Source organism: Xenopus laevis, chromosome 4S (genome assembly GCF_017654675.1).
Source record: "Xenopus laevis strain J_2021 chromosome 4S, Xenopus_laevis_v10.1, whole genome shotgun sequence".
Taxonomy (NCBI): Eukaryota; Metazoa; Chordata; class Amphibia; order Anura; family Pipidae; genus Xenopus; species Xenopus laevis.
In genome coordinates this window covers 95221192-95235120 of record NC_054378.1, presented here as the reverse complement: position 1 = coordinate 95235120, position 13929 = coordinate 95221192, and the positions used below count along the sequence as shown (strand labels likewise).

The 13929-nt window shown below is 35.2% G+C and overlaps 1 protein-coding gene across 3 annotated transcripts in view; it reads left to right on the top strand.

Moving 5' to 3' along the window:
* LOC108715732 (BMP/retinoic acid-inducible neural-specific protein 3) overlaps positions 1–13929 on the top strand; it is a 562767-nt gene that overhangs the window by 396599 nt on the left and 152239 nt on the right. For all 3 annotated transcript variants that reach the window (XM_018261156.2, XM_018261155.2, XM_041561593.1), the window contains exon 3: positions 2238–2428. In XM_018261156.2, the coding sequence (XP_018116645.1) occupies positions 2238–2428 (191 nt within the window). The remainder of the gene's footprint in view (positions 1–2237; positions 2429–13929) is intronic.

Genomic DNA, 13929 nt, shown 5'->3' with positions numbered 1-13929 from the left:
CAAGTCACTTACATTACATCTGGTTGTCGTGGTTTCAATGAGGTTGAAAGGACTGTAACCCCTAGAACTTTCAGTAGAAGAATGCACACTTAGGAGCAAATTCACTAAATCGCGAAGTGCCTGACACTAGCGCAAATTCGCCAGCGTGACGTCATTTCGTTACTTCTCTGATTTACTAATGGGTGCTGGCATAAATTCAGTAGTGAAGTGGACCTACTCTAGCACTACTTCGCACCCTTACGCCAGACGAAGCTGCGCTATGGCGAAGGGACTTAACTATGCTAATTCACTAACTTGCGCATTTTACTGAACGTTACTGCTTGCTCCAGACTTGCCTTCGCCACCTCAGACCAGGCGAAGTGCAATAGAGTAGATAGGGATTGCTTCAAAAAAGTTGAAATTTTTCTAAGTCACAAAAAACACTGGCGTCTTTTCCTTTTTTAAGGGTGATAGGCTGAAAAAGATTGTAAATTTTTTTGGGGGTACCCTCCTTCCCCCCTACATTTCCTAACATAAGGCACCTAAACTATACAGTGGGCACATGTATAGGGCAAAATATCAACTATATTTAATTTTATGAAGCTTTCCCAGGCTTGTGTAGTGTAATTTATTTGCTGCTACATATACGTCCATTGTATTTTAACTTGGCGCTGTACGCAAATAAGGCATCGCTAGCGCAACTTCGATTTCTTTGACGAATTAACGCTAGCGCAACTTCGCTACCGTTCGCTTCCCTGAGCACAACTTCGGATTTTAGTGAATTAGCGGCCCCCTGGCGAAGTTTGGCGAAGTCTGCGCCAGCGCAACCCCGCAGGTTAGCGAATTTGCCCCATATATTCATATCCATATGTTCTTATTTCTAAATAAGGAGCGCCAAGCTAATGTCCCTAGCTGCCGTCAATCTCGCTTTGACGAGTTCTCTAGTGGAGGCATTAAAGTTGCTGGGAGGAAGAGAGTTTGACCTCTTTGCCTTACATTTTGATTTAATAAACAATTAATGAAGTAGAAAACTGTACAGTTAATTTTGAGATATGCTTCACATAGGGTTATCAGAGCTGGTTGCAATTCATTGTTTTTCATTGGTTTTGACAATTTCTTTAGCAAATGAAAGTGGTGATGTAAAGTCATAGTGATCTTAGGTCAGTCAGGAGGATAGATACAATGCCACTGAAATTGTGTTATACAGTATGTATTGCCCAACCATTATGTTTTATTTTATATGCAATTGTTGGTTGTTCGTTGGGCAGCCACAGCAAAAAAAAAAAAAGAAAAAAAAAAAAGTCTTATTTTATCATTGTATGTTTTTCTTTGGTACATTGATTCCCTTTAAAGCTAAGTTGCTTTCACTAGTTTCAGAGATGGCAGCAATTAAAGGGCTATTTGGTTGAACTGGTGTGTAGAATCCGCTAAAAAAAATGCTCTTAGCATTGCAGTTACATGTTTCCTATACTTCACTTTTTTCACATAAATAGCACATGGCACACCAGGGAATATAAGTGAATTATATCTCAAGCGAACAATTATTCTTTATTTTATGCTTTGAAAATGAAGAAACTTAAGAAGATACAATAAAAATTAGTTTCAGAGGGAATTTTTCAGTGGAAAGTAAATGTTTCTAAAAACATTTCTGTTTATAAAAGTGCTTGGAGCAACCTGTACCTTGTGCTCAGTCCCCTGATAGCCAAAGAGACAAATTGGCATACTTCCCTAGGAAGAAGTAGTCAGGTGTTCCAAACTAGTTTCTCTCACCATATTCCCTGGATAAGAAGAACATTCTCTAAGGTTTTGAAGTTCAAGATCGTTTTGCCTTTATTTGTTGCAGAGGGAATAGAACTTTTTTACTTTAGCATTGTAGATATCAGTATTCAATTTGCTGGCTGCAAGACAATACCTCCTTTTTTTCCTGTGAATTTTATTTTAGAATGTACAGCTTACTTCTGTTTATTTTATAACCTTTATAAGGTTTATCAAATGTTCTCTTCTGAACTTTAGAGAGTCTAACTGTTTCAATATTATTATTTTTTTGAGCATCACTAGTGAAGGTGGATTTATCTTGTTCCATTTGTGCTCAAATCAGCGGTGACAGGATAAATGAAATTAGCAGAATTATTGCATAATTACTTTGTACTCATGCTAAAATCTTATAATAACCTCAAACATCTGTCAATTGCAAGGTTTATTTAGTATTGTATTCAACACCTTTTCTAAATACTAAAAGTTTTCTTTTTTATTTTCAGAGAGTTTGGGCGCTGGAAGGTAAATAATCTTGCAGTCGAAAGAAGAAATTTTATTGGTTCTCCTTTGCCTCTTGCTCCTGAATTCTTTCGCAACATACGACTGCTGGGAAGAAGACCTTCCCTGCAACAGATCACTGATAACATTATAAAGAAGTATGGGACTCATTTTCTTCTCTCAGCAACTCTTGGAGGTACAGTATTGTATTATAGTTTACATAATTACATATACTGCATTAACATAAAATATATGAGTCTTTTCAATTCTGATAATGCATTGCATTAACATTGTTCTAATTCGAGGCTACAGTCTGATATGTAATAGTGAAAAATTGAAACAGACAAGCTTTCAAAACTTGCATTCAGCAAGAAAATGATCACACAGGGGATCTTCCAAGCATCTCACACATTCCATGTCTATGTCATGAGTCATCAGACATCTAGACACACATCTTCCTTTTCATTCAAGAGGGCAAGACCTTGTCATACAGCCATGCACTGCTTCTTCAGCTGTCCTCTTATGTCTTCTTACTTGCCACTAACTGATCCAGGGGAAGGTGAAAAGCCTCATCTGAAGCCTCTCCAATTATCCTCAGAGGGACAAAATCTCTTCCCTGACTCCAAGTTGACAATCACACCAGTCCCTAAATCAACTTTGTTCTCAAAGCTAATGTCAGTAATCCTTTATTTTTTTTACTTTGTAAAAATCCATACAACCCCTAAGATATCTTCCAGTACCACCACCTTACGGAGAGAATTTAAAAAAAAAATCACAGCTTTTACCATTATAAAAACTATTTTTGAATATAAAGATGGAACTTTCTTTCTTCTAATCTCAGTGGATGCCCTTGTGTCTGCTGGATCGACCTACTGGTGTATAAAATAGAGAGTTTATTATATGATCCACTTATATAGTTATACACAGTTATCTTTGCACCTCTTTTACAGGGTAAACTACTTGGTCAGCCATTCCTCATAACTGAGACTTTTCATACCATTAACCAGATTAGTTGCTTTTCTTTGGACTCAAACTAATTTAATAAAATACTGTTTGAGCACTGGAGGCCAAAAATTCATAACATATTCAACATGTGGGCTATACCAATGCTTTATACCCTTTTTAGTACAGTTCAAAACTTTGTTTACCATTGCAACTGTTGACTGGCTTTACTATCTACAGCCCAGTTTATATTATCTACAAGTATACTTAGGTCCTTCTCCATTATGAATTTCCCTTCCTGACTTGATTGAGTTGAGCCATCTGTGCAGAATGGGTTTCAAATCTATGACTTCTCTGTTGTATACGATGAACAAGAACTGATTTGCTTTTTCTGAATCCTATATAACCAAATTATTTACATCACTTAATGGAGCCATACACTCAACCTGCGTCTTTTTACTATTACATTTTAGTCATAGTCTTTTCAGCAGCTGAACAGTATAATGTGTATAATATAATAAAGGTGGTATCTTTTGCTATGATAACTATTGTTATTTTTGATTCCACATCACTCAATGTATCTTGCTAGAACAACAATCTAACTATAATGTGACTGAAACTAGCATGCTGAATAACACTGGAAAATGGTTCCTTAAACAGTCTACTGAAGTGGCAAGGAATAGTATCTTATTGTGATGCTGTAACAAACACAGGCCAAATGTTAGAACCAGCAACAGAGAGATGCAGACTAATAAAATGGCCAGAATTCAGGGCAGTAAGCAGGCAGTGGCAGAGTCAGAAAATTAGGCCTGAGGTAAGTGCAAGCAGCACGCAAAGGTGGAGTTCCATGAACTGGCCAGAAGTCAGGGCAAACGGTATACAGAGCAGAGGCCAATAACAGGGCATGGCCAGGACAGGTGGCTGTAAGTTGTTCAAGGGCCAAATGATCTCATACAAATAAGTATATGAATGTCTTAGAAGGGTCTGCGGGCTATATAAACTACTAGTCTGCATGTCTAATGTGAGTGAGCTCTCTTGCAATGTATTGCCACTGACAGGAGCAATTTAAACACATAGTAAATGCTTGTAAAAGTTCTCATTCATCCAGGTCATGGTATATCTATAGAAATAAGTCAAATCAACTAGACTTGCTGTGTTTTTCTTCAAGACGTTTCACCAGTCATCCAAATGGCTTTCTCAATTCAGAATAACTTGTACATAGGATCTTGCTTCTCTATATAGCCTCTGGAATGTTGCTCCAACACAAATTACTTTTCAATGAAATGTTTCACACATGCAAGTGCCCTATTTAGAAATCGCAACTAGACCTGGCCAAAAGCAGGCATGGAATTCCATATTTTCAGAGCAAAGACTTTTGAAAACTGAGGTCATCTGAAAGTGTATAAAATCAGAGACACATCCTGTATATGGTCAATATTGACATGCTTTTTATTTGAATATTGAGTCTTACTTAACCCTTTAATATTAATCTTTAAAGTAAATCTGAACCAAAAACATAAATCAGTGATTGCACTATGACAATTATTACCAAGACCGTACTCTACTGTGCTAGGCAAGAATCCAAAAAATGTAGTAGGCTTGGGGAGTGTCATAAATTGTTGTGTCCTGGGTGTGTTAATCTATCACTTGTCTGACTGAGTTTTACTTTCTAAATTTCCCACCTCTACCACAAATTCAAACTGCACCTTGTTTCTTAGTTAACAATTAACTGCAATTACAAAAAAATATTTGTATCTACCTCAAGAGGATCATGCATAATATTGTGATAGTATAACCTTGTTAACAGAAGTTTTGATTTATGAGCCTTGCCTATGAATAATCTTTGATCATAGCATATCTCATACAATGCTTGGCTCAGCAGGATAAACCCTGCAAAATATGTTGTGTTGTAAATCCATAACTGACTACTTTAATGTGTTTTTAGGTTTATAGCAAGGCTAATTTTTGATGTTCACTTTTAGATGTTTTCATAGATTTGTTTTTCAGTAGGACTATTTGGCCATTGAAAATCATTTTGTAGGACACGCTTTTGAATCAACACGAAAACATCTTTTTTTTTTTAAAGGGCCGCTTGTGAAACATTAGCGAAACTGACATTTTCAAATGTTCCAGTGTTGCTGCTGACATCTCTAGAAAATGTGCAACAGGGAATAAAACCTATATTTGCAAATGTTTGCAAAAGTCATAAGCTTGTTCATTTATATAAATGGAACCTCTACAAATAAAACCATACAGACACACAAGGCACGTTTCAGGGGCTGCTGACGCCTGAGGCAGCAGCCCCAATGCTGTCCCCCCCCTGCTCCACTCTTCTAACGTCCAGCGCCGGAGCGGGTGGAGGAGGGGCCGCATCACCAGTGCAGCGAGCGCTATTGCGCTCAATGCACTAGAAGAGCTGAATTATCATTTAAAAAACGGAGATTCGTCTCTTAAAGTTACCAGAGGAAGATTTTTGCCACCCTTGGTTAACTGACCGCTCCGTGCCACCTGAGGCAAGATTCTCACCTTGCCTCACGGTCTGAGCAGCCCTAGAGACACACATTAGGCTTCCTTTTAAAAATGACTACAGAAAGATACCCATGTCTTATCAATATGGGTTTGCTTGAGTAATAGTGCAGGTGTGGGTTTTTTTCTTTGTTAAACTCTGAATAACAGGAATGTCATCTTTCAAAGAGTTAATTTTAAGCAGATAATTCTGCTTAAAATTGATTTCCTTTTGGCCTTTAATAATTAAACAGTACCTTGTGCTTGATCATAAAGAAGCTGCCTAAATCTATAATATTAGCAAAACAATCCTAGTTTCCTAGTAATCCTATTTTTTGGATTATTTTAGGAAATGGTGATCCAAGGTATGAAAAGATCTCTTTTCCAGAAAATCTCAGGTCCCAGGCATTCAGAATCATAGATTTTATAACTGTATTTGTATATATTATTGGTTTAGTGCCAGCCCAACTAAACCAATAGAGCCACCTCCACCATATGTGTCTTCTGAATTTAATGTCTGGTGGTAATATATGTGCCCATTTGCCTTACATCATGCTTGATCTGTAAATAGGGCAATAGTTTACAGTCCTCACTGTGTGAGCAATACAAACTCTCCTCGATATTGTGTAGTGACCCATAGGGTTATTATGCTCTATGGTTTAAAACCCCTACACTTCCTCATCTCCCTAGTAGCTTGCAGATGCCCATGTATCTAGTTGTAATTTACATATTCCAGTTATTGGCCAAGAGGCTTTGTGACCATTTCCTGACACACTTTAAGATAGTGTCTGGTTAGGAGTGGATCTTCCTCTTTGGATTCTGGTTGCTAACCCAGCTGAATGTTTCCACTGAGCCTGGGTACACCAAGGCCCAGTAAGCCATTCTGCCCTAGAGGGATCTGTACCTCTAGGGATAAGTTGGGGAGCAGGGACCCTGTAAGTTCCACTGTCCTAGACATCTACTGATTATACATATTTGCCTCTGTGGATGTGAGTATTACCCCTGCTGGTCCATCATATATTCCTCTATAACAACTGTTAGCTTATTTTATGCACAGTAGCCTATGGGAGTTGTAGTTGCACTATACCCTGCCTTCATCTCTTCCACTTAGTGAAGTCCCTGCCTTAAGTGAGACATTAACCCCATTGGTCTCAAATTGACCAGAGTAGTGTTACAACTGTCTGCTATGAGAAATGGACATACAATAGAAGAAGAAACATGTTCTGAAAGAGAGGTATTGCTCAGAAACGTCAATATGCACACTACAAAGCAATACCTTCCACTGACAAAAGAGTCTTCCTAAAACAGCAGGCTTCAAATGCAAGTGAATGGGAAGTGGCTGCCAATAGAGGAAGGCAGAATGGCACAAAGTTCAAAGCAGCCCATGGTCCATTGTTCTTCTACAACACTAGGTGATGAAAAGAATAAGAAACCAAAGAGACTGAGACAGCTGTGCAACAAATACTCTGAGCATTATTCATATTACAATTGCACATCTGCAGAATATCTATCATCCTTTATCAATGCAGCTGTAAATAACACTATTTTTGGCCAGTCAACGCAGACAACTCTTTTTTTTTTTCCGGATTTCCAAACTTGATTAACATGTAAAAGTCATGAGACGGCAGATATAATGTGAAATTAACTGTCAGTTAGTTACAAAGAGGATTACATTGTAAGCACTTTACATAATAAAAAGCCATTGACCCTACCTAGAAAACAGAAAGGCACTAATGCATTGTGTCCATCATTACGGCACAGAGCAGCTTAGAAGAAGAAAATGCCAGAATTAATCCAGTGCAAGATTTGTCTCAAAGGGAAAATAAACATTCAATCAATACATTAAGCCTAACCAACCTTAATTAATATATTGACCGGAAACATCCTAACTACTAGCTACTCTTCAGCTGTAGTTTAACTAGAACCCCAAAACAGCTGTCAGGGGATATCGGGAGCTGTAGTCCAACAGATTGAAAAGTGCAAGCTGGACACGTCCCTTGTGTTGACTTTCTCCTTCAGTCAACCTTTCCAGCTGGTTATGTTTGCTTTCCCTTTTGACAGTTGGAAGGAATTTCAGAAACTTCCGTGCATGGTCCTGTTTCTTATTTGGTACTGTGAAAAAAGTATTAATGTTATTTTCTCTGAAGTGCATTGTGCAGTTCTAACCAATTTGCAACTCATTAAAAAGAGTTGGGCCTCTACTGTATGTTATAACTAATTGCTTGTACAGCATTATGCATTTCTGATAATGCCACTTCAAAACACTTAGAGAAATTACTGCAGCATAAACAAGTTATTGTAAAAAAAATTGTCTTGCTGGTGTGTTACAAAATGTAATCTTAATTTGGGTATGTTTATTTATAATACTGTTATTGAGAAACATCATCTTGTATTTTATTTTTAAGAGCTAATTAACATTTTTTTCCTCTATAGAAAGCAGAAAAGTATATTCAAGCGCTCCATTACCCACAAATAAGAATTGCTAAAGGACATTGTTTTTTATGTATTTTTCACTGTAAAAGAGACAGTCCATTATTCTAAAATCGGACAATAGGATGTGCTACATTTGCAGAGCTCACATTAATCCTTTTATAACTTTCATTAACTAAGTAATGTTTTCCCAATTTAGGAGCTGATTTATCAACATCCAAATTAATTTTTTTACAGGGATTTTTTTTTCTTTTTCACAAATTTTATTTGCACAAAAACTCATGAATCTGAATAAGGGTTTCCAAAACTTGAATATTTATTAAGCGCAAAAATTCGCAAAAAATATCAATTGTAACATTTTTGCATCTGAAAGCTTACAAGTTTATGTAAAAGTCAGTGGGAGTTGTCCTAGGGAAATTGTAAGGGCTTGTTTCAGTTTTTCATATTTTTAGAATTGATTGAGAGTTTGAAGACACATCGAAATATAGAATACAAATTTGAGTTATTTTAAGTTAACATTTCAGTGTGCTAAGATTTCATGTTTAATTCAATTAAAAAAAAACCCTTTAAAAGAGCTGGACCTTGCTTTCAATACAGCAACTGTCAGGCTATTGATACAGGTACTTTTGAAATATTTTTGGGTGTGCCACAGATGATCCCAAGAGCTCTGCTACTTACACTGGAAACAGATCTATCATTGCTGATACTAAAATAAGAGATTCTATTTTGTATTTTTTGCTCTATAGGAATGAGTAATTTAAACAAACTGTGCTAGAATTCTGCCATGTGCTTTGATTAATAAAACAAGTGTTTTTCCCTGTAGAAAATGCTAATGGCAGAGTTTTGTTGTGCCTTTTTTTCAACAGAAAAAAATGCAGTCTTTGGTGCCAGAAAAAGCACCAACAACATTTGCCAAAATTCACCAACATTTCAACATTTTACAAATTTTTCCATGGTTTCACACATTTTCTGGTAAAGCTAAACAGGCACTTTAGCTCATCACTAGAGGTTTACTCTGTACTAAACCACTCTCTTGATAATAAACAAAGTAAAGTATTTTGGTCATGCTACAATAGATGACAATAGGGGCTGTCATCAGATAGTGTCATTGTATTAAAAATTTATGAAAAATTATTGATTTAGCAGGCTCTCTTAAAGCTATAAAAAAGCTCTTATCAGCCTAAATCAGTCAGTTGGAAAGGAACTGTTATCTGCAGTGAAAAAAGCTGTTAACAATGAAGATTAAAAGAAATACAAACTTAATAAATGCTTTAGAAATGAACATAAACTAAGGCGCCATATTAGCTGGCGAGGTTGTAGAAGTAAATGGGCGCTATCCTTTGCAGATTGTAAAATCCTTCTTTGCTTTGGGTTGTTTTTTTTTTATTTGTAATCACACGAAAATTCGTATGAAAACAAGGATGTTAAGGTTTTCTTATTCTTACTGTATATGGCTTAATTCTGCATTTTTACTTGTTTGTGGTTTTTATAATCAGATCTTTTAATAAATAAGTAGACATTTGTGGTTCTTTAAAATTTTAATTTAGTCATGGCTGAAAAAAACCTCTAGAACTACACAAAATCGAACTTTGAAAATAGGGTAGGCAATTCAGTTCTACATGGAGCATATTGGAGCTTTTTTGTGTGTCTGCTTTGCCAAGGTTGTCTGTTGGTACATTGCAATTGATCTGCAGAAATAAGAATAATGGATTGTAAAAAGGATATGTACAAGTTAATTTGTTAGAAAACATTTATACATAATATGATCCCTTTGTCTGGTCCTAGGAACATTAACCATCCACTAGAATTTTTTTTTAATGTGAATCAACCACTTATGTGTTGCTACACCTTACCACTAAATCCTTATCATCAGCTGTTTACATGCTTTTGTGTCATAGTCCCCTTATCAATAGCCAGCAGAGGTTATGGCTTAGTGAACATGGATGTGGCCTCATATAAATTATAGCCTGAAATAAATTAAATGGACATGGGTGGGGATAGTTGATACATAAACATATAACGGCATGTGGCTGTGAGGAAAGTATGTGCTTGGAAAATATTGCGTGTTATAACAGTATTAGTAAAGAGGTAATGGGTGTTCAGAATGTAATGTGCAGAAACTGATGTACTATATCATACCTGTTTGGTTAGCAGGTAAGTGTGTACGCTTCATGGAAGAGGTGAGTTCTAAGGCAACGTTAATACTCTGCAGGGCAGGAGATTGTCTGACATTGTGGGGTACTGAGTTCAGCAGGGAGGGCACTGCTCTGCTAAAGAACTGGAGGCTTGCATGTCATAAGCATACTAGGGCAGAAGAAGATTTAAGATTATTAGAGGACGGAAGTTGTCAATTTGGAGTGTACCTGCAGATGAGACTGAAATATGTTGTGGAACATTGTTACTGAAAGTCTGAAGGTGAGTGTGCGGAGTTTAAATTTGATGTAAGAATATATTGATAGCCAGTGCATGGATTTGCAGAGAGGTGCAATAGAAGAGAAAAAATATTGATCGTTGCTTTTAGCAATCTATTTGTCAAATACACATCATGAACCTGAACAAATCTGTCCCTAATTATATGAAACTGCTTACATTATTTACCAAAAAAGTTGTATTGAAAATTGCTTTGAATAATCTTAAAAACCAAATAATAAAACAGACAATTTATGTATTAATGTATCTTTAAATTTTTATCATCTACAGTATATTGCTTTCAAACATTTAAGCTGAAGATTGTACTTTTGTCACTTGTGTTTCAATCACAAAAGAATATTTTTTAACTTGAACCAAAAACACGATGAGAGCCGTTTTTTGAATGCTTTCTAAATCAACAGTGAAAATAATCTTGAAAATAATATTTTAAAGGGCATGTTATACTAAAAAAACATTTTTAATACTGGCAGGGGTAGGAAAGTTTTCTATTTTTTTTTAATTATCAGCATATCTGCAAGACTTTCATTGCTTTTACAAAGGCATATTTACTGCAAATATAAATAAAGCTAGAGACCCCTATAAAATTTTCCTGAGCTAGAAGAGTCGAGTTTACTCTAAAATGGCAGCCCCATATTCCCAACTATATTATAATCAATAGGCAGGCCAAGTAGGGGTGCAACATATGATTTTGCCAAGTAACTCTATTTAGACAGAGCAAAGTAATTTACAGTTGTGCCTGCTCAGTTTTCTTTCTCAATTGCTATTCTATCTTCTGCTTCTTGACTACTTGCTATGTCCTCCAATGGCCTATTTATTAAACTTTCATCTCTAGCAACAACCTAAGACAGGTTTATTAGTGCTAGCAGCTGTGAAAGTACTGCTCCTTGGCATAGGGTCAGTATGCATTACTCCCTGCTTTTACTTCGAAAATGCATAGCCTGGTGTGCTGCAATCAGTATGTGAGAAAAATCAATCACGCTGTTTGTTTGCAGCATTTATTATATGTGTTGTATATGCAGTCATTAAAGGGGAACATGTCTATGGAAATTCTCAGTTATCCAGTTTATGATATATACGGTATCTAGTAGAATTGTCAAAGGCTTTGACTTAATTTTACTAGATATTAAAGGGGAACCTTTGCTGTTGGAAGAAATCCACTAACCCTTAATAATTTGGTCTAACAAAAAAGCTATTTATATCACATATATATTAATAGAACAAGAGTCAATACAATAACAAATACAAAGCACAGTTACAAGATTAAGTGCTAAGTGTTCAAGAGACAGTAGGAAGGAGGTCCTTGTCCAATAGAGCTTACTGACACAAATAGGGTGGATGATATTAAAAGTTGCAGTTTACAGAGGTTGTCAAGTGTCAGGACTCAGATTTTAGCCAAGTGCTCCATGATGTTAGTTTGTATTCATGGCAGATTGCTCAATCTTTCTGGCATCAGCCAACTGACAGTATGAGTGTGTTGGTCAGTTAAAAAAAAACTGTCAAATCAATAATATATTAACAACTGTAAAAAAAAAATATATATATATATATATATATATATATATATATACACACACAATGGGGCATTTCAATTTCGTATCAAAAGGTTTGTCATAGTTTTTCAAAAAAAAAAAAAAAAAAATATATATATATATATATATATATATATATATATATTTATACAATGGGGCATTTCAATATCGTATCAAAAGGTTTGTCAAAAAAAAAAAAAAAAAAAAAATAAATATATATATATATATACATATATATACATATACATATATATATATATATATATATATATATATATATATATATATATATATATATATAAACTATGGGGCATTTCAATATCGTATCAAAAGGTTTGTCACAGTTTACCAGTGGGGAACTCCTCAGCTCTCTATTCACTTACATATTAGTTTTAGGATATCATTTATCAAGGTTGCAACAAGAGTTTAGTCCATTTTAACCCTTTGCTAAATATGCAACTGTACAAGTTGTGAAACTTGCCTTTGGCAAACAGTGGCAAGCTTAGTTTTAATACTTTGACATTTATACCCCTTTATGTAAATTCAGATAAATAGCTTCATTGATAATTCATTTTTAAAGGACTTCTGAGGGTGGAGGGAGCACTGTACGGAGGTCTGTATTTCACTGCCAAAAGTCATCATAACGTATTGTGGCTTCCACAACATGATGTTTTTATATGGGGTCTATTTATGATTGTTTTTCTGCTCAAGCAGTCATCAAGGAAACCTGCCTTGAGTTTACGTACTCACTCAAAAAGCTCAACAATTTCAGTAATTTTCTCCAAACATGCTTTTCTAACAAAGAAAAACTTTGGCAGCTTTTAGGTGCAAAAGCTAAGTTAACAAAAAACTGGACACAAAACAAATTATAGAATTGAAGGATTCAGATAATAATCTCGCAAACAATCGCACTCATAAAAATGCTTCAAAATTATTATCAAGCTTTGTATATACTGTAGCATCTCATTCAGATGTGGTTAGGAAAGATTGTTTCACCCATCACTACCATTGACTTCTACATGACCTGGGCAGGTTGTTTTTTTAACCAATCATTATTCTTGAAGGTGAGGCTTACCAATATTTCCAAGACTTTCACTTTGTTTCTTTCCCTTGCTTCTACCCTTACTTCATTCCTACATTTCAGCTCCATAACAATAAAACATCTTCTATTCAGTAGTGCATTCCTATATTCTTCACTACAAACGCAAGATGTACAGAAGAAAAAAAGTATCTCTAGTTTTTTAAGAACATTTGAAAGATCTAGTTTAATTGTTTTTGAGGATTTTTGCATTTATTTCAAAAAATGTTAGCAATGTGTCCAAGTATCATCTAAAAAATAAAAACAGTACATGTACATTGAAATAGTAGCATTGAAAAGTTATTTTGCTAGTTACAGATAAATGAAAATTGTTGTAGCAAATCACCCTGATATAATTAATATATAATACATCTAATAAAATATGTAGACATTCAAGGTACAATTTAAACAAACATGAACAAAACTAATTAAATATTTTTTTAAATATCTAGTACCTTGAACTTTCAATCAGTTTACAGGAGAACTGTGTTATATTTGCATGCATTTTGCCAATCTCCTACTTAAAGTACACATACTATTTATATTGAATCATATGAGGTACGGGTGTTCATTTTGTATTTTCCTCACATCCTTAACTGCACAATAAAAGTTTCTTTGAACTTGCATTCATTTGCCACATTGTTTTTGAGCCATGTAATTTCACATTAAGTTGTGAGGGATGTTGGAAAATATCAATCACATACAGTTATTCTTCCACAAAACAAGCAGAATGATCAAATTCAAAATCACCCAGAAATCTGAACTTACTGCAAAATAGCTGTT